At 39.9% G+C, this 27,527-nt stretch overlaps 1 protein-coding gene across 4 annotated transcripts in view; it reads right to left on the bottom strand.

Moving 5' to 3' along the window:
- SRPK2 (SRSF protein kinase 2) overlaps nt 1-27,527 on the bottom strand; it is a 145,440-nt gene that overhangs the window by 33,384 nt on the left and 84,529 nt on the right. For all 4 annotated transcript variants that reach the window (XM_054173937.1, XM_054173939.1, XM_054173940.1 and 1 more), the window contains 4 exons: nt 12,921-13,072; nt 5,768-5,876; nt 5,172-5,259; nt 4,850-4,937 (listed from right to left, as the gene is read on the bottom strand). In XM_054173937.1, coding sequence (XP_054029912.1) covers nt 4,850-4,937; nt 5,172-5,259; nt 5,768-5,876; nt 12,921-13,072 — 437 coding nt within the window. The remainder of the gene's footprint in view (nt 1-4,849; nt 4,938-5,171; nt 5,260-5,767; nt 5,877-12,920; nt 13,073-27,527) is intronic.

Here is a 27,527-nt window from a genome sequence, read left to right as displayed (position 1 = left end):
AAGGATAATTTCCAAATAAACTTGTTGATGAGATCAACACAAGCATTTGTTTCCACACTGGCTAAAGCAATCCTCACCCTGTTTAGAGGGAAAACACTTCCCCCTAAAATGAGCAGACCATGGTGTTATGCTTAGTGTTATATTTCGATTACCTGTAACAAATACAAGAACAGCAACCAAATGTAGAACAAATTAAAACATTTTAATTATGCAAATTTTGCCAGTTATTTCTACATTAGGGTAAACAATGAAAGAGGTAACTGTAAAAAAAACCCACCAAAAACTAATTTATTTTTGTTTTCTTTGCAATAGTTGGAAGTACTGATCTGCCCTACTGGTATCTCTGGTTTCTAAAAAAATTTAAATTGTATTAGTGGAAGGCTTTAACAACAGAAGTATGCAGCAACAGTTTTACAGAAAATTAACCACACTAAACACCTTTTGATTAGGCTCAATTAAGAATCACTTAACAACAAAGACTACAGTATTAAGAGAATGGATCTCTTGCCACCTACAATTACAACTGTGGAGAATAACAGCAATCATCAAAGAACTCAGGAACAAAGAACATGCAGAATTCAGAAGCAGTAAGTAAACACCACTACTGGGGCCTACACTTGGCTCACAACAATGCTACTAGGCTTGGGGAAGAGTGTCTGGAAGGCTGCCCAGCAGAAAAAGACCTGGGAGTGCCGTTTGACAGCAATGTGTGCATGAGCCAGCAATGTGTTCAGGTGGCCAAGAAGGCCAACAGCATCCTGGCCTGTATCAGGAATAATGCGGCCAGCAGAAGTAGGGAAGCGATTGGGCCCCTGTATTTGGCACTGGTGAAGCTGCACCTCAAATACAGTGCTCAGTTTTGGGCTCCTCACTCCCCCAAGGAGGACGCTGAGTTGCTGTAGTGTGTCCAGAGAAAGGAAACAAAGATGAAGGGCCTGTAAAACAAATCATCTTAGGAAAAGCTGAGGGCACTGGGATTGTTTAGTTTGAAAAGGTGGCTGAGGGGAGACCTCACTGCTCTGTACAACTACTTAAAAGAAGGTTATAGTGAGGTGGAGGTCAGTCTCTTGTTCCTAGTACCAAGTGAAAGAACAAGAGAAAATGACCTCAGGTTGTGACAGGAAACATTTAGATTGGCTATTAGGAAAAAAACTATTCCTTGAAAGAGTGGTCAGGCATTGGAACATGCTGCCGAGGGGCTTGGTGAAGTCACTGTGCCTGAAGGCATTCCAAAAACATGTGGACATAGTACTTCAGGACATGGGTTTAATGGCCATAGTGGTATTAGGTTGATGGTTGGACTCGATGATCTTAGAGGCCTTTTCCAACTGAAATAATGCTATGGTTCTGTGCATGCCACCAACAGAGGTCATTAGGAGATACAAGAAGAGTACTAGATAAAAATATGGTGTAGGAACTTCCAGTGACTTGTGGTTTGAGGGTTTCCTGATTTAGAGATTCTACACTTAATGAATCAAGGTAGGTTATCTTTCTATTAAGAAAATATTCAAGTATTCAAACTAAGCATTCCAGCAAGAAATTATATCATTTGACTATACTTGAGTTTGAGTGAGTATTTGACTATATTTGAGTTAATCCTTAGATGGGTTGGGAATGACCTTACTATCCCCAGAAATGAGAGAGAACATTAAAATCTTAAATAAGTGATTCTGTGACTTTGCAAAGAATAATGTAATACAAACCACAGAAAATTAATTGACAAATGGTGAAGGAAAAGCTCAATGATGAAATCAGATTATATCTCAGAACTAGGAAGGGAAGAAATTTTACCTATTCTGTAAGTTTTATCACCTAGAACTTGCCAGTGATGTTAGAGCCAATTAAATTGTGTCAAAATGAGACTTACCCATCAGTCTATCAGCTACATTTTTCTCAAGTACTTATCTCTATGCCAAAACTAACTGAAGTTTTAAAATCTACATCCTCTGTTAGATCAAACTTTAAAGATCTCAAGAGTGGTCAAATAAAAAAGGTCTCAAGCCCAGTTAAAGCACATTGTGAAGAACTGTAACATAAAAGCATTTGCAGGAGATGGGGTTTTTCAGTCTGTAGAAGAGGAGGCTGAGGGGAGACCTACAACTAGCTGACAGGAGGTTGGAGCGAGGAGGGGGCGGCCTCTTTTCCTTGGTGGCAAGTGACAGGAGTAGAGGAAATGGTTTCAAGCTACACCAGGGGAGGTTCAGGCTGGATGTTAGGAAATATTTCTTCACTGAGAGGGTTCTTGAACACTGGAATGGTCTGCCCAGAGCAGAGCTGGAGTCACCATTCCTGGAGGTGTTTAAGCAGCATGTGGACCTGGTGCTTAGGGACATGGTTCAGTTGTTGACCCTTCAGTCAAAGGTTGGACTGGATGATCTTGGAGGTCTCTTCTGTTTCTCTGATTCTGACTGCTGCTACCTGTTTGTCTCCCTTTATGTTCTTTAATTCTTATAATAGAGCAGACAGAGAATAGTCATTTCCCCATCTTATTAGTAAGCCTACTCAGATTATTATAAAAATCTGTTCAATTCAGAAGAGAAAACAGTCTTTGCTACTTTACCACGCAAACATCCAATGAACTGAAGTCACTAATAAAGCCAACAGCAGGACAAAGGATATACACAGCACCTGAAGTTCTGCAGGGCATGTTATCTTAGCCCATGCAATGAAACTGTAATGCTACAGCAACATGGATTTTGGAGAGGCAAGACACTGCAACATTCAGAAATTAAATTTAGAACACCCACCCACAACACTTCAGACCACTGCTGCTGCAGACTTCCCAATGCACATTCCTGCCATTTCTTGCACTTACAGAAGTGCTAAGCATTGCCAGCAACCAGAAAAAAAAAAAAAGGTACAGGGAACTAAATAGTTGAGAGGCAAGGGCACTGAGAAGGAAGAAGCAAAGAGGAATGGCAGAGGCAGACAGAGACAGGGAAGGCCACAGGAAAGAGAACTGATGTCTACCCAAAAAAAAGAAAAGACTGTAACATTTTTCTGGAAGGACTTGAACAAACTCATGCTCAGGACTGGGGGGACAACTGGGATGAGGAGAAGACACACAGGTGGCTCAGTGTTTGGAGTAGGTATGAAAAACTGACTTTGTCTGATTTACTACCCTGACCTGAAACACCATAACTGTAAACCAGATTGCCCACAACAAAAGCTTTGGGAAAAGCGGTGCATTAAATTTTAGGAAGCCAACCTTGTAAGTCCCAGAATCCTCTTACAGGACCAACATCCTGACAAAGTCCTCCAGAAAAAATACACCTAAAGCCCACCCAGCAAATATGCCTCTTCAAAGCAGTTTGGAGAATGTCAGAAAGGGGGACACTGAGCAGAGCTGCAAGAATGAGAGCAAACATTAACCCTCTGACCGGCTTAAGTATCTAAAATTGTTCTTTCTTGACTAAAGACCTGTAAGTATTTATCTATCTACAAACACACATTATAGGGCCATTTAGAAATCTGGTGAGGGTTAAAAGACCAGTTAAGCTAAATGAAGTAAGGCTCTGGTACCAACACAGAAGAACATTTCTGGATTGGCAGTGTGTCAGCTCTATGGCATTTAATTAACACTAGCTATTCTTTGGAGACAAATTACTGTAATATCACATATATTATTATTGTACTATTATAGTTATGGTATAAACATATTATTCTTTATTTCTTCCTCATCCCTCCAAACATTTGTTTCACTATGGTATTATCTCAATCTTTTATTTAAAAAAAAAAAAAAGCTACACTCAAATAAACACTTATTAAGGCTCTAACAAATTCCCAGTGCAGACAAACATAATAATCTACACTTACTGAAAACAAAGTACCCAAGTTTAGGAATTATTTCCTGAAAAAATCCTAACTGCAATCTTTTTTAAATGTGCAAGTAGTTAAAAAATTGTCAGTCTCATGTAGCATAGCACACTGTTAAAATCCCTCCATATATAAACACTTAGAACAGCTCCCAACACAAAGATTACTGTTTTCAGACACACAGTGCAGGCCAGTGGCCCTGCACATTCTCAGCTCTGTGCCACATGGCTCTTGACAAGTTGCCCTGTTTGGAAGCTCCATGCCATATTGTTGTATCAGCCATCCAAAGAACTCATCCCCCTTTCTTCTACCCTGCTTTAATATTTAAATACAGTCCATAACCAAAACCAATAATCAATACTCTATGAAGCAATTTACAGTCAAGAAACAGGTGTTTACTGACTTACCCAAAGGAAGCTGGAAACAGCACGCCATAGAAAAACTCTCACATTACTGTATTTGTCTCAACCTCTTCTACTCAGTAATGCCATGCCATTTAATAACCAGAAACAAATACCAGCAAAACATTAACATCCATCACCCACCAAAAAGCCTCAACCAACGATTTTTATTCCCTAGAGGATAAAAGAAGTGGATCAAATAACCAATGCAATCAAATAAGGACTGCTCAAATAATGAATGCAACTCACAATGCACAACAGTTCACAAGAAAAGTCAAAGGATAAGACACTTGCCATCATATTGTCACTGGTGGTTAGGACTTTGACAGTCTCCCAGCTTAATTTAAATTGGAGTCCAGTATTGGCTCATCCCCTCTACCTGTACCTTTCTGAACAATGTACTTCTCAGTAATGCATGAACAATTTGCTTCCACATAAAACAATTTCTGCCCTGCCAGAGGTTCCAACATGAAGGTACACCTGAAGTAGACTAAATCAGTATGACATGTACAGTTTTAATCTGCTATTACTTAAGATAAGTCTAGCCAAAATAAAAAAAGAGGCCAGAGTTAAACAGGACTTCATCTCAATCAATAGGTTTTAATGAAGATGCCCTGTTTTTAAAAGGATACGAATTCCATTCATTCCAGAAATTTTGAAGTCATCGATTAGCTGTACAACCATATCCTTGTTGGGATCATTAGGGTCACTTTCACGAACCTAAACCAAGAATGTAAACACTGACATGTTAGGGAAAGAGTAAAGTGCTAACTAGTCAGCTTTTCAGAGGAAGTTAAACAATGTTTTGGAGCTTTCAGTATCATGGCCAAGCCAATTATTTGGGGGGGGGGGGGGAAGGACAAAAACTTTAAAATTAGTATTTGGCTTTTTTTTTTAAGTCATTGTAACTGTTACTATTGGCACTGAGCACTGCATTGCATGAGTGATACTTACACATTTGAGCAACTTTATTTCATCCAAGGCTGTCTCCGTATAATGCTGAGCACTTTTTACAACTTTCATTGCAACAAACCTTTTTCCCCTTGAAAAGAACAAAAAGATTTTCAACACACGCTCTGAGCTAAAAGAGATTTATTTTGAGTGTTGGGAAATATTACACAGAACATTTCATCATCTAATGTATTTTCACAGAGAACATATATTACACCTAAAACCCAACTTTTAACAGTCTGTTCTCTTAAAGACAGGAATACTGAGACAATATATTCAAAAGAGAAATTTGGTTACACGTTTTATCATTCAATCAAGATACAGTTTTTCAGTAAACTGAAATAAAAGCATTAGCTTAATCTCACGTGTTGAAGACAACATGCAATTTCAGTAAGTTAATTTGCAGAAGAAAGTAGACTTACACTTATTTTGAGAGCTTTTATAAACTACACCCTTAAACAAGAGCAAGATCAGACTCCAGACATCTTTCTGCATAAAGATAACATTCACATAACTTTACCATGCACGTGAAACAAAAGTTACTGCAAGCAAAATAATGTAGTAAGAAAAGAATTAATGCAAACAAATCGTTTTCTTACTGCATATCCCAGCATAGCCAAACTGTAGAGAAGTGTCCCCATCCTAACTTCCTGATAACGTGATACCGGCCATTGAAAAGATCACCAATTTTCACTGGGTGATAGCCTCCTTTGGGGGGGGGAAGGAGAGAAAAAAAAGAGAAAAAAAAAAAAAAAAGATCAGGAAAACCATGTTCACAAAACAAACAATAATCCCAAAGCTTTCAAATAATTCTTGTACTGTACATTTTCCTCTTCAAATTGTCCTGTACTATAAATAGAAAATCTAAAGAAAATTTTACTGTAATGTTTAAAATCCTGCCTTATATGGCCTGGAGGGGAAAACCAAAACATAACGTCCTGTAACTACTGTAGAGTTTATTCAACCTTCTTTCTTATGGCTTTTATTAGTGGCAATATTACCATCTGTTCTGTTTCCCCAGGCTTATTTTATTCCACTTCACAGAGAGTGCAGGAAAGATTTGTATTATTTATCATATTTGAAGCGTCTGCAGTCAACACATTTTGGATGACTGCAGAATCTCAGAGATTGTTTTATTCACTTTCTACTAATAAAGGCAGCAATTAAATACTTACTGGGAAAATGTTAACAACAATGCAGACTTTATTGATGCACTTCTGCTTGTTTCCTGCCCATAGCAGCAGTGCATTTGTCTCATGTCTGAGATGTCTGAGGTTTTTACAGCAAGGAAGAAGAGAGAGCAGGCTACTACAAGCTTTATCTAAACTGCTTTTTAATTACCGAAGTCTGGGGTGCTAACTTAAACCACTACACAGGTTCTCAAAAGCCCCATTAGGCAGAAAGGTCAACAGGACAGAGCAGACTAGAGCTCAGATTTCCAGGCAGTGTGAGGAGGTGCAATGAAGCTTTTTATTTCCTTCATCTTTTTTTAAGAGGTATTCTTCCTCCTAGTCCAACACATCAAAAACTGTGATCACACAAGATTATTGTTCAGACCTTAACACACTAGTAACAATATCCACAATTTTGCCTAAACTGAAAACAACTTGCACTATGCAACCTTCCCAGAAATCACCAGCAGCAGACAGAGCAGCTGTCAAGGAATCCCTTTCTCCACTTTTTCTGGTCCTTCAAAATGCAGAATGCCACATGCACCTGTCCTTTGGCAGAATCCTATTGCCTATCCTTAAAATTAGGAAAACCCCAGACTACTTGAAGCTGCTGTATTTCTTCTGAAATCCCCTGAAAATTTTCTTAGAACTGGTGCCCAGTTAAGAAAAAAATGTAAACACAGGAACTTCCCTCTTATCTCCTTTTTATCTGCTGAACAATGACATCAGATCTGGACATATTTATATCCCTCCTTTGCTAATAACATCTTTTGCCTTAATGGAAGTTCAAGAGTTTATTTGTAAACGTCCTTCAAATGTTTCCAGAGCAGCTAAATAAATTTAGCAGAACTGTAAGACAGAACTATGAATATTTCATATTCAATAAAAAGCTGAAATCAAACCACGTGTCGCTTCAGATAATGTAAGCTTTCATATGTTTACATTAAGGTGTAACTTCAAGAGCCGCGGACATCAGATGCTGATTTGCTCATGGCATCAACCAAAAGGATCAACCCCCCTGGATGCATTCCTGTGCAGACTAAGTGATCCTGCTTTGGCAGGGGGGGTTGGACCCAAGGATCTCGAGGTCCCTTCCAACCTCTAATATACTGTGATACTGTGAAAAGCTAACCCATTTGTCATGCTTGCAGCTGCCCAGGCTCCTGCATGTAACCCACTGGCAGGGACTCAAATAGCTCAAGCCACAGTACCAGGGAAGCAGCACTCTCAAGTATTTGTCTCAGAAAGGAGTGATCTGACCCAAGTGACAGCAGCAAGTCCAGATGGGTGGCCAAAGTCTTTGCTACATACAGTGCTTACTTCACACACATCCCTGCCCACCTGTCTCCCAGTTTATACCACCACAGAGGGTTGAGTATGTTCAGCAGGCACAGGAGTCTGATGTGCATAAGTGGCACATTCAGACACAGAGAACAGTCTCAGCTTCCTCAGCCTAGCAGTAAGATGTTGGAAGTTTCATCTTGTTCATGAAAATTTTGAACAAATCTAAGACCACTGAGATGTGAGAACAACCTTTAAACCTTTCACTTGCGAGAATGATCTACTTACCAACACACAGTATTCATTTCACAAATCATTAGCTATACAGGCAGCAACATTTTCAGTTAAAAAAGAGCAAAGGCAAAAGAAAGTCCTAGCAGTACAGGGCTTTACAGGGCTGGAACACCTCTTGTATAAGGGCTGTGACAGATGGAAGTGTTTAGCCTGGAGAAGGCTGCCAGGAGACCTTAATGCAGCCCTCCAATACTTAAGCATGGCCTGTTGTGAGAGGACAAGGACTAACGGTTTTAAATGAAGAGAGGTTAGATTTAGACAGGATAAGGAAGAAATTGTTTACAGACAGTGTTGAAACACTGGAACAGGCTGCCCAGATAGCAGATATAAGCCCCATCCCTGGAAACACTCATGGTCAGGTTGGACAAAGCTCTGAAAAGCCTCATTTATTTAAAGATGTCCCTGGTCACTGCCCAGAAGTTGGACTCTATGTCCTTTAAAGGTTCCTTCCAACTCAAAGCATTCTGAATCTATGATTACAGGAGGACCAAGACATACAGACCCAACCTAGGACTAAGCCCCAGAATTTCCCCTCAGGAAATTCCCTCCCCACCATCACTGGCAAGGAAATCTTCACGTAAACTTGCCAGGACAACTCACCTAGCAGAAAACAGAAAAACAGATCCTTTCTGGAATGCTTGACTGGATTTACACTCCAGGAAAGCTAGGGGGACTCAGGCTTACTGAGGGTAAGCATTAACTATTTTGCTGTCCACTTCATTTACAAAAAGAAACTGCACCAGCCACATACGAAGCTCAAGTCTATTGCATATGCAAATCCCTACTGATAGGAATGTTAAAAACAAACCTACAATTTGTCTCATTAACTATCCTTGCAGTATCAGCAGATGGGAATGTTTTAAAGTATGAATCAATACAGTAATATTTTAAGACGGCTATTGACTGCTTTAGAACCATGACACCAAAAATTACTCTTTGGTAAGATGAAGTCATGGATGTGACTGGAAGGGTTAAACAAACATTCAGTAATTCTGTCTTTCTGTTCCCAAGAAGGCTCGCATTTGTGAAATGATTCCAGTCTGATAACCTGACAGCAAGAATTACACAACAATTTTCCACCTAATTCACCATCAAAGTATTGCTTCTTCCAATCTGAGTTTTGCCCTGCATGTATCATTGCATGAAACCAAGTAAGTTGTTCTCTGTATAATCACTATTCCTTGCAAACAGATAGAATTTAAAAAGACATAAAAAGTATTCAAGGCCTATTTTTAACATTTCTCTATGGTTTGCAACCACTTCAAAATTCAACAATACAAACGTTTCTGGGATGGTTTTGTAACTTTTCCTAGATATCTAGTCCTCAACAGTTATATAGCTTCAAATGTATATGAAAACACTCAGAATTCATGCAGCCTTTTCCACTGTTGAAAGGGTATAAGTGGGACTTTGAATACCTAAAACATCAACTTTTTTTCTTCACTAAGCAAAATATTTGCTTTTTTAACATCTTAATGGCACACCACTCATGGAAGAATTTAAATACAGGTAAACATGTTTCAAAACATAGTTTAGGCAAACAAGCACCTTATAAAGTCTGCCTGGCTGCAGATAGCCTATGGCATGCTTGTGCTTCAAAGGGTCAAAAATAATGTACAACTTGAACAGGTGCGGATTTGGGGTTGGGTTTTTGTTTGGTTTTGTTTTTTCTTTGTCTTTTTTCTTTTTTTCCTTTCCCCCATCTCTGATAAGAGAATGAATAGAGGAAATCAAAGACTCCAAAGTTAAACTTAGCAGTTGCCAAGTTACTTTAGTAAAAATCTTTGTATTGCAAGAATACCAATACTATATATGTAAAAGCCACGTTATTTTGGTCCCCATGGCCCTGTCACAACTAATTATAGCAATACACCAGCATATGCTACATACACCACCAGCAGCAGCATATTCTCCAAGTCGATGTGCTCCACAAAATACTTTCTCCTGTCCTAAGCCATAATGAGACACAAAGCATTTCTAAGTCTTAACAACAAGAAAGCATGTACACAAAGTTAACAGGCTGAGAAAAACGATGGACTTTTGGAAAAACAACACTAATATTTGAGAATCTACAACGTGTAAATGAAGCTGCTGGTAACATACAAAAACCCCTCTTTGTGCTATTTTGCTGCAGCACACAGGGGGGAAAAAAAGTCTCTCTTACAGCCAGCTAGCTAGCGACATGCACTCAAGAAACAGGGTCAGAAAAATGAAATCATTATTCCTAAAAGTTTCCTGAATGTATTGGTAATTGTGGTTAGCTAGTTCTGTGTTTGTATAGGGAATTACTCCCTTTGTGAACTGGATGAATGGGAGGCATCTCCAGGAGGCAAAGATGATGATCAGAGAAGCAAAGAATTTCAATCAATCCATGCTCTTGATAAAAATCTCCAAGTGTTTCAAGACTTTTCAAGGAGGTAAACCTAGTTCCCCTGTCTAAGCAGCCTTTCAAAAATTACATAGTTGGACTTCAGTTATTTCCATTCCTTTAAAAGCATTTAATGTAAATTCAGTGACACCAACAGATTTAAAAAGGCCTTGGAGGAAGCTGCCAGGGAACAGAGATTAGTCTGCATTATATTAATAGCTGTTAGTTCTCTCTTTTACATGAGGTGTTAATTCAAACTAATCCAATCTCCCAGTTAAAAATACTGTTACGACTAGTTACTACCCACCGTGGAATGCAGTGGAGGTGTGAGCAAAATATCCTTAAAAATAAAATTAGCGACGAAAACATCCTGGCAATGGGAATTTCCCAGCTAACAGGTACAACGTTGAATACCTTTTCTTTCAATTTTTTTAGAATTATATATTCCCTCAGCAAAACTGTCCTCCTATGAAATGTCAGGCTGTAGCTGAGCATACATCTGTGCTTCACCAAAAAATCCTAGGAGATAGTCATTTGGGAGATAAAATTAGGGAGAGATACTTCTGTAAGGAATTATGATTTAAATCATGAGGGTGGTGGAACACTGGGACATGTTGCCCAGGCCCCTTTCCTGGAGATATTCAAGGTAAGGCTCAGTGAGGCCCTGGGCAACTTCGTCTAGTTGGGGATGTCCTTTCTGACTCTGGGGAGACTGGACTGAATGGTCCAGGCTGGAAGGGACCTCCAAAGGTCATTCTATGATTCCCAAATATTTATCTTCCACTCTGTAAATACAGGTAAGGTTACCCAAACCAGGCAAGCGTATTCAAAACTGATCAAGCAATCTGTTAAAAAAAAAGGAAATAACAGGTCTAAAAGCCACCTCTGGATGTATGGCCCCAAAACATCAATAGAGCCATTCAATTCAGATTCTTAGGATGATCTTTCCCAGCAGACTTCGAGGAGGAATTATACTGGTCAGTCTTATATGAAATCATGATCAGAAAATAGATAAAACCATCTACTGGAACAGGAAACACTGATCTCACAGAAACAAATCATGATTAAGACATCCAAATGAACCAAAACTTGAACCGTTTTCACAATACTTCCATCAATTCAGAGCTTCAGGACCAGAACTCAGAAGAACCTTTAAGTATACAGAAGTCCCTTCTCATTTTTTAGGAAATACTCAAGTAGTTTTAGTGCAACACACAGATGACTTTAGAAGCATACAGATCTCACTACTGACCTGCTGGAGTCACAGAGACTCTGGTTAAGCAGGTAACTCATCAAGAGGCGGTAAACTTAAGACTACTTTTTGTTTGGTTTGTGATCTAGCTTCTGCAGATGGTGACATTTTGCAAGAGATGCTGGAACATGGACAACAGTGGACTGTTTGAAATTAAATGCAGCCCTTACCTCAGGGAGAATTAAGTGGGAGCCTTGAAACACTTATCTCAAAGAAATACAGATGTTCACAAATGAACAGATGTTTCAACAGCAAATATCCAAAGAGCTGCCTTAAGAAACAAATGTGTTGTAACAGGAATCATTTCTAAAAAATTAAAACCAAACACACTTCAGCAAAATATTTTTCTTTTTTCCTGATGCAAAACTCAACATTCAGTTTGAGTTTACCATTTGGTTTTAACTACTGCTATTTGTAAGCCACTTAAATCTTCGAAATACCATGTATTAATAAAACTTCTTACACCAAAATGAAATAGTCACTTTCAGTTGTTAAGTCAAGGAGGAGAAGGAGGAACTTCTGATTAAGACGACATCATCATAGGTGACACAGCAAGTGTCTCAATATGAGGAATATAGAATGCCAGATACAGCCAATGTGCATACAGTGTTTTTTGGCTTGTCAGCAACAATCTGGAGTGATAAAACTTTGATGTTTCCTTAATTAAATTAATATGCTTGAAATGTAGTACAATAGAAAAGCCAAATTTAATAGACCTGCTACTTATGATTTTTCATGTAAGTATAGCAGACATATTACCCTAATGGGAATAGACTTGCAACTCTGTAACAGTGACACCACTGAAGCAAACTCAGGACACTGTTGTACAGCAGTCACATGTTTTTATACATTTAACAATATAAAAATTAATATAAGCCACTACAAAAATTAAGCACATAATGAGCTAAAATGAAGATGCAGAAAGCCTCAGCCAATTCTGAGGGCTCTCTGTGAAAGACTGTGAAAAAGATGTAACACCTTGGGCTGGTTCATGGAAGAGAAAAACAAATGTAGTTGACATTGTTAAAGACACAAAGGAATTTTATGACCTTTCAAAGTGCGGGAGGGGTGGTTTGCTTTGATTGTTAACTAACGCCACTCAAGAAAAGTTTCTTCTCTATTCTTCTAGCTAGGACTCAGAAAGAGAATAGGGATGCCATACTTGTGTATTTATTGCAAATATATATAAAATATATTCATTAATAAATGAGATATGGCTAAGTGAAAAAGAACTGAAGACCACTGTGTGTCTGGACCCAAAATGAGTAGCTTCTCATAAAAAAAATCCATAATTCAAGGACAGGTCTCTAAAAATCTCACAAGAACCAGAGTTAAGACTTGCATGACAATGTTTACCCTGACAGACACTACCGAATTGCACACACCTTTACAGTAATCTGCAGGATCCTCTTGCTCCTCATCATCGGACCCTAAGATCTCCTCCTCTGGCTCTGGTGGAGTGGCCTCTGGCAGGGGTGGTGGTGGGGGCGGGGGTGGAGGTGGAGGTGCAGAGGGAGCTTTCTGTTGAGGCTCTGGCCTGAAAATGAAAGAAAGATCACACATAGTAAATGTAGAGTTCCAGCCCCTCAGAGGGTAGGAAAAAAAAGCCTCGGAAATACCAGTAGCATGTGTCTACCATGTTCTCACTGTCGTCGTTCACACCACCTGTAGGACTCTAGGGAGGCATGGAGAGGCACCTGACCAGATCAAAAGCAGGTCTCAAAATGGATTTGGACATACTCGCTGGAAAAGCTTTCAAAAGACACATCAAGTACATAATCAGATATGGACAAGCATTCAGAATTCCTGATGAGCAGATGAGGTATTAGACCTATCCTCTTGAGCACAATTGAGAAGAAATACTTGTTGAATGCTTGTATTCAAAGCCTCCTGCCTGCTAGCTGAAGGAAGGAAGATCTGATTAATGCATGACACATGCAGAACACACACAGTATGCTTTAATATGCACTAATTGAGAAAAAAACAACCAAGCAACCAAGCCAAAACAAACCCAAAATCCCCACATCAAACAAACACCATCACCTAAGAGATTTTTAAATTTTTTATCCTGGATTGCACCTCCAGTTTGGAAGATTTAAAAAAAAAAAAAGCTTTACATCCCGTTCTGGAAAAGCCTGAAGCCTGTACTTGGAATTTCTACACAGCTACAAATTCCCCACATTTTCAGTCCACATAAAAAAAAAATCCAGGGAAGAAGCATATCTGCTTGTTAAATAATTCTTTTACAAACAGGCTGAAGCTGTTATTTTCTGTATCTGTACTTCACACAAGTAAAAAATATGTACTTGTCAAATAATACACTTACAAAATACATTTGCAAAGTAACTTAAAGCCTTTGTGCCATCAAAAGCTGCTGCAATTTGCATCTATATCTACTCCAAGTTTAAGCCATCTGAAACACACTACATTAGCAAATGGAAATCTGTAATTTGCTAACTTTTCAGCTCCTAAAATTTAGATTCATGACTAAAAACTGTATTTATGTTTATCCTACTTCATAATTCCCCCTTCCACTTTTTATTTTTACACACAGCAATTGTTCAAGACAGAGCATTTGGAGTTGAAGAGTACACAGTCAGAAATAAATTCCACTGGCACCGTGCGCCGCCTGCACAGCAGCTGCTCTTACGTCCTTACTTTAAAGGACATCGCTGGATGTTACATGCATACCCAACTGATCTGACTGCTACCCCTTTCCCACAATAACATTTGTCTATTCGTTCAGTAAATGGTCAGAATTAAGAAGGAATACTTGGAACTAATTTATTAATCTACCCAAATGACATGTTTATGTAATTTTTAACCACATAGAATTTAGTACAGACAGAGGATAGGCGAGGGATCCATTTGTAGAATCACAGAACAGAACCACAGAGTCATTACAGTAGGAAAAAACCTTTAAGATCGAGGCCAACCGTAACCCAACTACCATGACCACTAAACTATATCCTGAAGAGCCAGAAGTGCACACTTCTTCAACACCTCCAGGGATGGCAACTCCACAATTTCTCCCTGGGCATCCTGTTCCAATGCCTGACCACTCTCCTTCAGTAAGGAAAAGTTTCCTAATATCCAATTTAAATTTCCCCTAGCATAACTTAAACCCGTTTCCTCTCACCCTATTACTAGTTACTCGGGAGAAGAGACCAACACCAGCCTCACTGTGACCTCCTTTCAGGTCATTGTAGAGAGCAATAACATCTTCCCTTAGCCTTCTCTTCAGACTAAACAACTCCAGTTCCCTCAGTCACTTCTTGTATGCCATGCCCTCCAAACCCCTCATCATTGCTCTTCTTTGGACACTCCCCACGACCCTGATACCTTTCATATGTTGTGGCATCCAGAACTGAACACAATACTTAAACTGTGGCCTCAGCAGTGCCAATCACTTCCCTACTCCTGATGAACACACTGATCTTAATAATGGCCACGATGCCATTGGCCTTCTGGGCCACCTGGGCACATAATAGATGTTTGCACTTGCTCCTACTTATATAAACCATGCTCTTTTTTCCCCTTTATGTTTCCTCCTTTGTTCCCAACACATCTCTGTATTGTACACACATTGTGAGAAGAGTAAACAGACATAGCAAAAGGAAGGGACAGCGTTTTCTCTGACCAGCTAATCTTACTACAATGTTACATTAATGGCCTTCCACTGGTTTCATGGGGACAGCAAGTTGACAGCCCCTGTGCCAAGTCTGATGTTGCGAGAAAGGCTTCATCAACAGCCTTGAAACATCATCTGCTTGAGCACAGGACATCTTGGATACACAGATGAAGAACTATGAACACTTACAAATTATTAATGCTATTGGTGAGCCACAAAAATAAAGCATAGCAACTTAGCCTACACTTCAATAGATCTGAAAATAGTGTGCCAGGTTAACAAGGGCTCATCCATCAGTGCTTCAACTCCTTACTTTGGATGTTACTTGGCTCTGAATACAGGTTTCCATGTTATCATTTTGGTGGTAAAAATATGGCAAAACCTAGGATAGGTCACAGCAACACAGTACGCGGTTCCTAAGGTCAAAATCCATTGAGGTGATGTCAATTTTGTCTTTTAAGATAACATCTACTGTCTCTCTTTCTTCACAAGACAAGGATAATACTTTAAAGAGAAATAGAAGAATTTCTGGAATTGAGATTCACAAATTTTGTCACTTGTTTTGAAACAGGCATCAAAGGATACCAACAGATTCCTTCCAACAGAGGGAAGAATTGTACCACCCAAGATTTCAGTATGTGAATTTATTCCTAGGAAACAGATTAAGAAAACAGAGCTGCTTCCCAACTCTCTCTCAAGCTACTATATTTGACTTTCTTTTTTAAAGGTTGGGGTTTCTTCTGTCTCCAATCCTAGCTGTATTTGGTAATCATGAGTATTTTCTTATTGTCCTTTGTGCCCATCAGCAAGAAAGAAAAGGTATTATTTTATTTCCTTCTGTGGGTATTGATAATTTATCTGTTAATAACAAAACACTGACTTAAACTACACACAATATTTGACTTGTCCTTTTAGCTTTCGCCATTAGGGTGAAACAGGTGGAACAGGTTGCCCAGGGAGGTGGTGGAAGCTGGATCTCTGCAAGTTTTTAAGGCCAGGCTGGATTGGACTCTGGGCAACCTGAGCTAGTGGAAAGCGTCCCTGCCCATGGCAGGCAGGTTGAAACAAGAAGATCCTCAAGGTTCCTTCCAGCCCTGACAATTCTGTGATTCCGTAAGCTTTGCTTGCATCTTTTGAAGCAATAAAATATTAGGACACGAAGAACGGTGAATCAAATGCTGCTGTTACATCAGGCTAAGTGCTAACTCTGCATTATTGGCTGTTTTTGCAATTTTTTGCTTCAGTTTAGGATTCACAAAGATTGTTCACTTTTACATTTCTAGGGTATATGTGAAGATGAAGTCTCTAACACTTGGCTGCTTAAATTCTGCAGCCAGGTTGAATAACTCATCCTGGCATCACTGATGCTTACTCTTCTGACAACGTACATTTCGTTGTGTTAGGTAGGACATCAGTTGACAAAAGAACTCCAGTTTTGCTATTTCTTAGCAGCCCTTTAATTGAAGTGGAAAGACAAGCTACAGTGAATGTTTCAGAAAGAATACCATGTGCTAATACAGGTTCCTGCATTAAAGACTTTATTGCTTTCTACGAATACCTGAAAGGAGGCTGTAGCAAGATAGCAGTCAGCCTCTTCTGCCCAGTAAAAGAGCAAAAGGACAAGAGAAAACAGGATTAAGTTGTGCCAGGGGAGGTTTAGATTGGATATTAGGAAAAGAATTCTTCAAAGAAACATTCGTCAAGCATTGAAACAGGCTGCCCAGGGAAGTAGTGGAATCACCATAGCTGGAGGAATTCAAAAGATGTGCAGATATGGTGCTCAGGAACCTGGTTTAGTGATGACCTGGCAGCGCTGGGTTAACAGTTGGACTTGATAATCTTAAAAGTTATCTTCCAATCAAAATAATTTTGTAACTTTTCTATGAGCACTATCCTCCTTTGAGATAGATGCCACTTTATTTAACTTAGATTTCATTTTCCAGTATAGATTTTCTTGAAATGTGAATTACTTTTTCTTCAGAGAGGACTTGAAAACATCTTTAGCATTAAACCCCCAGCCATTACTAAAGGTATAAAAAACATGTATGCTAGCCTTCATTTTCTTTTCAGAAACATAATTGTCCAAAACTGCAACAACATAACATGCTATTCAAAGGCTGCATTATTTCATGTTATTGTTCTTATTTCCTAAAAAGCTGTATGTAACAATATGCATTAGGTGACACACACATGCACAGTCATACATTTAATCTCTTCTTTTTGTCTGAAGTAACTGCTTAGTACTCTGTGGTCTGCCATCACTAGGTTATTTATCACCATCAAAGCATAAATACAAGATGAGACATGACTTCTAGACTCAACAGCATTCTGTCAGTAGGTATGCAGAGAACTGAGCACCCTCACGGGCTGTGATGGTGGGGAGGGTGGAATCTTTTCCTTGAAAGAAGCATTACAAGCAAGTAACAAACACGAGCAGGATGCAACCTTTTAATTACTCTTTTAAATGGACACCAAAAAAATTATTTTTTTTTTAATCATAGGAGCATCCAATCAAAATACAATGGAATCCAATTTTTAAGCTGCTCTTAGAGTAAAAGCCAAAAGAAAAACTGAAGCATTTCTCCTCTGCAATGAGCTTTCAGCAAAATACACCAAAGAGCTACATGAAGACTTACAGAAAAATCAATCACCCACTTTCAGAAATGTAAAACTGCTGACAGCTTGATTTTACTGTTAGCCGTCATCAACACGTTGCCTGCTCCATGCTCCAGCTGGGGAACAGCCAATAGCAAAAGCAATCTCCATAACATTAAAACCCCAAAATGTCAGGAAAATTACAGCATGAGAAACTCAGCAGTAACTGTTCGTGTCTTTTGCTGTTGATGCTGTGGGGTGTTTTGCTGCTGTTCTGGAAAAGGTAAAACAAAAGCAGTGAGGATGAACAAAAACCATGATACGCCTTCCGTATGGGAAGCATCTGAACATACCAGAGCTCTACAGCCAGGAAAATAGATAGTAGAAATCTAGAAAATCTTGAGACACAGAGAAAGCAAATAGGAAATGACTGTTCACTGCCTCTCCCCACACAAATTGGGCCAAGTTGACAAAAATATCTAAAGAAAAAAAATAAATTACTCATGCCACATAACATTTCAGCCAAAGCCACTTCCTTTTCCCCCGGGTATCACGGATGAGAGAAGGTAGCGAAGTTCAAATAGAGCTCAGAAAAACACTCCTGGAAGAACAATCAACATGTGAAGCCCATCAGCACACCGAGGGTCAGCCTGTGCTCTTCCCCAGGCAACTGTTACTGGCCAGAGGGAACACAGATGGACTTTAGGTCTGACCTTGTGTAGTCTCTTATCTTCAGACATTCCTCCATTTTCCTCAAGAAATGAATGACTTCCACTACCAAAAACAAAACCAGACTTTAGGTCTCTTTATCCAAAATTCTCATAGACAAAAAATATGTATTGTTAATAAAAAATTTCTTGTTGTTATTGTTACAATTTTATTATCAAGTAATGGGTAGTATTGCACTGCAGGCAAGATTGCTATACAAAAAGATCATGAAGAAATCTTCCTGTTCTCCACAAGAAAAAGGCACATAACAGGAAGAGTGCTGCCTTATGAACACTGCACTGCAGGCACAATGAACTACTGAATTCATTAATGATGACTTTTAGGCAAATAAAGCTTTACCTTAGAAGTAGCTAAGATCTGTACCTGATTTTCCTTCCTTTAAGAAAGCACTGCCTCAGAAGAGAAAGAGACCGAGTTAAACACACTCAAAAAAAATCATGGGGGAGACAAAAATTGGTTATGTTAAGCAAAGAACTATCTCTGAGGGGAAAACTAAAGTCTCCTTAAGATTTTTCAGATGAATAGAATCTCACAAAGAGTAGAAGAGGGTGGAAGAGATCCTCCAAGATCATCCAGTCCAAGCTTCGACCAGGCACTGTAGGGTCAATACTAAACCATGGCCCTAAGCACCAGGTCCACATGCTGCTTAAATACCTCCAGAGATGGCGAGTCCACCACTGTCCTAGACAGACGATTCCAAGGTTTGAGAACCCTCTCTGTGAAGAAGTATCTCCTAACATCCAGTCCCTGGGGCACTTTGAAACCATTTCCCTTATTCCTGTTGCTTGCCACCAAGCAAAAGAGGCTGCCCCCTCCTCACTCCAACCTCCCTTCATGAAGTTGTAAAGAACAATGAGGTCTCCCCTCAGCCTCCTCTATTCCACGCTGAACAACCCTAGCTCCTTCAGATGCTCCTTGTAAGCCATGCGCTCCAGGCTCTTCACCAGCTTTGTCGCCCTTACACTGAGATTTTTTTGCTAATAGAAAATACAATTAAAAGGAGTTAAACAACCCAGTCACATATATTTAATAAAACAAAATTCTGCATAACCTGTATTCTAACAGTGTTATAAGCCCCCTGACATGTCCACAGAATCCCTTCAGGGAATGTGAAATTTAAGGTGGGGGGGAGGGGAAGAAGGGGAGGCAGGGAGAGGGTAAACATCAGGAAAATATACTATAAACCTCCTAATGCTGCAAGAAATCTGAGTGGGTGTGGGTCCTTCTGGAAGTTGCTCCAGCTATACTTCTCTCCAACTCCAGAAGGCAAGAATCTCACATGTGCTACAGAATTCTAAGTCTGAAATCTCTATATACAACTTCCTTCCAGCTGTTATTAATTGTTTAAAGACTCAATTGCTTGGACCTCTTTGATGTTTGTTCAAATGGTGTCTTAGTTTAAAAAGCAGACAGCTATAATTTTACACACACCCCTATAAGAGTAAAATAAAACACTCTTGTTGAATTGGAGAGAAATACAGAATTGATTTGAAAATATACAGGAAAAAATACAGAATACATGAATCCTTAACTCCTAATACATATCCCAAAAGAATACAGTGTACATGAAAACCTTCCCCCAACTAGACTAAACCAAAAGCCCCACTGCTCCTTTTCTCCCTGCCACTGCCTGCCTTCCCTTAGGTGTAAATAGTCCAAAATAGCGCAGGACCAATTAGTCAGACCTCTGAAGGCCACAAACAGGCCTGAGGTACTCCCCCATGTTACCAGATAAGGGCTCCCAAAGGAGAGAAGAAAGAAGGGAGAAAACAGAGCGAGCTAACCATATGGCCTGCTTACAAAGAGACAGCAGAATCAGGGGACAGAATAAACAATTTACATTTTCTGGACCCTCCCTGGACCTTTCTGGTCCTCCTGGAGGTCTTCCACTCTGTGGTTCTTAGAAGCACCCATCCTCAAACCATAATAAATGGTGTCTGCTTTACCAGTTGGATTCTTGCCTGTTTTCTCCAAATGCAGATTTAGCTTAATTAGACAGGTGCCTTTAACAGTGAGCTCTTTGAGCCAGAAACAGCCTTAAATGAAGGCTTTGTAAATAAATCCACAGGCACAACAGGCAACAAAGACACAAGACAGATCAAAACAAATCCCAAGTTCGTGCTCAAGGAACAAAGTTCTGCTGGATAATCCAAGTACGATTTTTAAACTGGCTATAATTTGGAATAATTTAAAATGTTAATAGTTTTAGCGACGACAGAGAATGGAATCAATACAGCTGATCAATATGATCTAGTATTGTCCTTTATTGCTTCAGTATTGTTTGATTATAATGCAAGCATGGCACAGAGCAGACAGTAGAGCTGACAGGCTAGTAAGAAGTGCATAGAGGAAACTGCGCAGTAAGAAAACCCTTAGAACTTATATCAACTCGGAGGGCATTGCTGGCATGGCTTCATTGGCCCCTCACGAGTGACCACACACTATTACTATAGATTATTAGTTAAACCAGTAATAACAGGCAAGACTGTTGATGCGGGTGTGTGTCCTGTTATTCTGACATAACTCTCTGTGTTTATAGCTACTGGTGTCCTGCTTTGGTTACACAGTGCAGGCACAGCACTATTCTGCTATGCTGCTGGCTACTTCTGCACCCATGCTGGGCACGGCCTACCACCGTGTCAGGCTCTAGGCCTACACTGCCGGATTGCTCACACTGCTTATTGCAACCATTACCACAAATAGCTATGATCAATTATTTGCAATTTATTACAATTACTCTTAATTATGCCAAAGTCACATCGCTGTTTTCAGAAACAAAGGCTCTAAGCCCAGAAGGAAACAGAGCATAAGGAGTCATGTCTTTAACTCCAAGAAATTGCTTGCTTTACATTAGGAGTGCTACTTGTGTTCTTATACTAATGCAAAACTACACTACAATTTGTAGAAAATCCATGAACACAAAAAGAAACTGCTGGCATGTCACAAGCATCAAACGGTATCTACAGCCAGCCATTATCAAACAAAATTATCAGTCCTCTTGGGACTTCACATTCCTTCGAAAGATACCGTCATACCACCAAACACTAGGGAAAAAACCTCCTGGAATGAAGGAAGCTGAGACACAACACCTTCTGTAACCTTGAACAAACAGCAAAACACAGAATGAATTTTTCATTCTCATGCTGCTTATTAGCTTTTAGGAGGCAATCTTTGGCTTCAACATATACACAAATGCCAAAGAACTTTGTCATCTTCTGTTCAGAACAGCAGGTAGCTATAAACGAGCACCATTTCAAGCAGGGAGTATTGCAGTCCCATCATGCCAACACCCAAGCCTAGCAGCAAAACACTAGAGTAGACAGATTTCTCATTTTCCACTCCTCACCATAAAGCTTCTCCCTTGAAAAATGAATTTATGAACTGGGCTGCCACATTCTGCTGCCACATTGGAGGCAACGTGAGCAGAGGGAGCACATCACCACATGGATGTGCTGAGGGGAACCAACAGCAGCCTACTGGAAAAGGACTTGGGAGTGCTGATGGACAAGATGCTGGACATGAGCAGTGTGACCTTGCAGCTCAGAACACCAATGGCAGCATGAGCTGCATCAAAAGCAGCATGACCAGCAGATGGAGAGAGATGATTCTGTCACTTTACTGTGCTCAGATGAGATCTCAGCTGGAGTGCTGCAGCCAGCTCTGGAGACCTCAATATGGGAAGGATACAGACCTGATAAAGTGGGTCCAGAGGAGGGCCCTGAAAAGGATCAGGGGGTTGAAGCACCTCTGCTATGAGGACAGGCTGAGGGAGTTGGGGATGTTCAGCCTGGAGAAGAGAAGGCTCCAGGGAGACCTAACAGCAGCCTTCCAGCACCTGAAGGGGGCCTACAAGATGGATGGAGAGAGACTACTTTAAAAGGCCTGCAGTGATAGGATGAGGGGCAATGGCTTCAAACTAGAGAAGAGTGGATTTAGATTGGATGTTAAGAACAAGTTCTGTACCGTGAGGGTAGTGCAACACCGGAACAGGTTGCCCAGGGAGGTGGTTGGGGCTCTATCCTTAGAGATATTAAAGGTAAGGCTCGACAGGGCTCTGGGCAACCTGATCTGGTTGAGGATGCCCCTGCTTACTACAGAGGAGATTGGAGTCGATAACCTTTGGAGGTCCCTTCCAACCCAGACCACTCTGTGATTACATTAGATCACATGTGATGCACTAAGGTCTGTCAGGTTTGCAAATATTACAGGATCTAGCTCTTTGGGGCTTTCTACAACACAGAATTACATCCAGTTCCCAGAATTAATTGGTTTCAAGCTCTGAAAGTCAGACCCAAATGAAATGTCATTCTCAGATATTGCAATCCTGTTAAAATGTTCTTAAGACGGGCGCCAAAATCTATCCAGAAAGAAATCCAGGGTATTATGTTTTCTTCCTCAAATACTGTTTTTCTTGCAGAGTTGTACTTTCAAGACCAGTCATCCATTACAGACTTGCAGAGGAAAAAAAAAAACCAGCCAATCCTTAAAACAAGAAGAAACAGGCCCAGCTGGTGATACAAAATGATAATACTTGGAAATACACTCAGCACCTTCTACTTTATCTGTATTTCTATTCATCAATAAAGTGCTGCAAAGACTGAGGAAGTTAAATTGAAAAATAGCACAATTTCCTAAAAGCTAAAGAAGAGAAACACAACTGTTGTTACCTCCATGGAATATGCATTTATCAGGGGAGAATACAGAGATTCTTACATGAACACCCTAACAGATAAGGAATGTCATAGACTCATAGGCTGGAAAAGAGCTCCAAGATCCAAGTCCAACTGTTCACCTAACACTGTTGTCCAGTCTACCAGTAAACCACGTCCCTAAGCACACCTACGTGGTTTCTGAACACTTCTAAGGACTGTGATTCCGTCACTTCCCTGGACAGACTGTTCCAATACTTAACCATTCTAAGTGGTTTTTTCCCCCTTAATATTCAATCTAAACTGTCCCTGGCACAACTTGAGGCGGTTTTCTCTCATCCTGTTGCTTGTTACCTGGCAGAAGAAACCAATCCCACACCTCAGATAATTGTGGAGAGCAGTAAGGTCTCCTCTCAGACTCCTGTTCTCCAGACTAAACCACCCCAGTTCCCTCAGCTGTTCCTTGTAAGATCTAGATCCTTCCCCAGCTACACTGCCCTTCTTTGGGCACTCCGATGCAACGATAAAAACCTAATTTAAAAAAGTCTTATAAATCTCACAGGAAGCTTCACCATCTCCAAGTTCTCTTGTAACAGGAGTCCTTTCTCATGATGCACAGCTCATTCCTCCCCCTCCCTGTTTATGTATCTCCACTTCTGACTGATTTTAAGACCTGACAGGAAACACCGTAGCCACTATTTGTTTTGACTTCTTTTCTCTCTTACTACAGTTAAACTGTGTGATGTTCAAGAGAACAACTCCAAAGTGTGTAAATGGAAATCAACACTTCCAATTTTTTATTGGCACACTATGCTGCAGTATTTAATTTCTGACTCCATCACGTTAAGCTACAGCGTTTCTAGTCCTTCTACTAATCAAATATAATCAGAAAACATGCTGTTGTTGCTTCAGGATCTTACAGTTGCCATTAGCAACAACTCCGCAAGTTTTGAAGAGGAGGCAGAAGAAGCACTCTCTCTTGACCAACCACCTCATCTGCCCTGGAAAAGTTAGCAAATTCAACTTAACTTGGCTTCAAAACCCTTTAAGTCAATGACCCTTTGAAGTCAAAGGCTCAAATATGAATTCATAACTACATTATGAAACATGGATATAGCCTCTGTTTATTATACAAGCAATCAACGTTCTTGAATATAAGCATACATACAGTATAAAGAAGCACATATTCCACTTACATGTGTTAGAAATCAAAGGCAATTATGACAATCTTAAGTAAATGAGGAGTAAATCAACAAATTCAATATTCTACTCCTCTTTTTATCTATTTAACCACCCAGTAGAAAAGACTTCATAGGAACAGTGAAATTGCAACCCTTCACTTAATACCAAATCTAGTCAGCCACAGAGTTGCTCTTGCTTTTTTAAACCAGGTAAAATGTAATCCTGACTTCGTGAGATCATTAAAAAAAAAAAAAACCCAACAACAAACACCACCCAACAACCACCACCACCCACACCACAAACCAAAAAAAACCCAAAACCAAACCACACATACACACTCAAAACAAACACACACACACACACCCCCCAACCCAAAAAACCCAACCCCACACACACGAAAGAAGATGGGCATTTTTTTATATCTGTGCTTAGTTACTGTTTGGAAGCCCTATTCACCCTCTTAGCACCAATGAATCATGCTCTGGGTTATATCTGGGAACTCAATTCTGCAGGCAATGAGAAAAGGGTAAGTAGGCAAGCATTTTGGATGGGACAAACACTGAGGGACTGGCTAAAAGAGCCTGAAGGAACAAGGTTGCATAACTAAGTCAGCAATTAGAAGAAACCTCTTCTGCAGCAAATACAAAGCATGGCTGCAACAATAAATTCTGACTGCCATAGCTGGAACTCTGTTGATATAAAATTTTACCTCATTAACCCTGCTTTCAAGAAGCTGGAATAAGTGTTTTACATTAACAACTGTAACTCCTTTTCACTAACAACTATATTAGCCCCAAATGACTTCCAAAATGTTTGATCTCAATCCTAAAAGCACACAACCCTTGACCCAAACTTCCAAACGCTAGTAACATCTTCTCCATAGAACTTTACAAGAATTTTAACAAATCCCTTCACATTTCTTACCAGTATTTTACAAAAATACCTACACGTGGACTTCAGTATCAGCAAATAAAAACAAGCACAACTTAAAACTTTTCACCTTAAATATAAGACACAAGCTGCAAACATGCCTATCATTCAAAAACATTTTGCCAGTGTTCAAAGGCTACTGGAATTCTTGCTTTTTGAGTACACATGGACATAAGTACAATATACAAAATGACTGCTTTCAGTTTCTATCTTATTTGCTTATTCACGTTAATTTAAGCATCCATTATCATAATATAAACACACAATAAAAGCAAAGAGACCGCAAACCCCAGCAGCAGCTGAAAGTGAGAAGATGGCAAAATTACGTATGTGTTTTTCACAAAACTCATTCAGACCCAAATCCAGATAGATAATGAGGATCTGGTTTTAAATAAGCTGTATTTTAAAATACAGCGTGACATACTTTGAGGGCTGCACCTATACCTTCTGTATCTAGTATTATCATAGGCAAGAACCCAATCTTGAAACCTGGACACTGACCACAGCTAAGCCAAGACCCAGAAACGAGCTGGCAGCAAGTACCGACATGCCGTATTTTTGCTGTTCTGCTTAGACCTGCATGATTGTCTTGGCTGAGTTTCCCTGCATCTGTGACATGGTTTTTTGAAGTGCAATTACATAGAGTTGAAAAGAAAAGGAATCAGGAACATGGTCTTGAATGTCCAGTTCTGAAAGCTCAAAAAGTCTGGCTTTCATCTCCATTATTAAGACATTCATGCTGGAGAAAGGCTGTCTCAGCAAGGCAGGTAATATACTGTGTAATTCAGGGCTCTCCAACTTGAACTTTTTGTCTTCGTGTCTTCATAGAGGCAGTGGGAATTATTACATGGAAATGCTTTTTGTTTGAATAATTGTTTGATAAACTGATCAAGAGGAAAACAGTCATTTAAGTTCCTGGGGGGGGGGGGGGGGGGGGGGGGGCACTTTTTTAAAGTGCCTAGATCTCTGTATATTTTTTCACTTTACTCTGCATACTTTTAAATGCAAAATTTACAGTTGATCTCTTGCACAACCACCTTACAGAACATGGCATCTTTTCTTTATCCAAAGTCCACAGCATTCCACATCCTCTCCTGTCATGCATGCCCTCAGTGCAGAGCTCATTATTCCTCAGACCATAAGATTCCTCTATGTGCTGTGTTGCCTATTCGACAATCCCCAGGAAATGCCTTTCAATCCCTTACCCCCATAAACCACTTGTCTCGTGGACTGAAGAGCTGTCCTACTTCAGCTAGGATAAGATTCATTTCCACAAGAAGCTAGGAGGAGTCACACCCAAGTCAGCCAACCAAACCAGCCAAGGGGATATCAAATACCATACTGACATCATGCCCACTATCTAAAGCAGGGGCAGTGGCCATAGGTCAGCAGGCAGGTTTTTGTACTCAGCAACAGGACCAAAGGAAAGGCAATTGATTCCTGAATGTTGTGTTTCACATTACTCACTTTTTTTTATTGTTACTTCACTAGCATTTACTGTTATTTCATCTTTGTAATGTCCTGTTAAATTCTCCCTATCTCAATGCACAGGGTTCTTCTTTAGTCATTCTGAAGCTCTTCATTTTATCTGAAGCTTGCAGGCACTTTCATCTGACCAGATCTTCAACTAGCAGCAGCTGTTTCAGAAGAGTTACTTCAGTATTTTAAAGCCCTCTCCAGTTGGTTCAAATACTGCAATAATTCCCAATGAGGCTTTCAGAATCTCTTTTGTGTCAGCAAGTCTGAGAATAAGGGTTATCAGACCACCTGACTCATTCCAGCCTTGGCATGCTTTACCTCACAGCAACATTCCTAACAGCAAGATAAAATCTCTTCCATAGCAGAAAAGCACTCAAGGAATCCCAGATGTCATGGTATGCCAAAAGAGCCTTCTCCTCTGTAGAGAAGATACAACTGCCTCTGAGTGGAATCTTTCCATATCCTGTGACTTCATACCAGAATGCTGTAACTGAAGCTTCCCCTATCATGTCAGTAAACTGCATGCCTCAGAAAAGGAAACTCATCTTCTAAGTTCTGAATCCAGTTTACAACAAGAATCGAACAGCAACTGTTAGTAGTGGGAAGTTATCACCTCCAGCTCTCCTCCTTTCCATAAGTAACTCCACCTCAAGGTTTCTCAGGCAAGGACAATGGCAACCACTACACAGCTGTTTGCAAAACTGAGGAACTTTCAAATTCCATGTTTCAAAAATCACGGGACCAGGGTAATTGGCATAGCACAGAAAATGTCAGAAACACTCTAGTCCTGAGTTGTA

The sequence above is a fragment of the Dryobates pubescens genome, chromosome 27 (assembly GCF_014839835.1).
Source record: "Dryobates pubescens isolate bDryPub1 chromosome 27, bDryPub1.pri, whole genome shotgun sequence".
In the NCBI taxonomy this organism is placed as follows: Eukaryota; Metazoa; Chordata; class Aves; order Piciformes; family Picidae; genus Dryobates; species Dryobates pubescens.
This window is presented reverse-complemented; position numbering and strand designations above follow the sequence as displayed.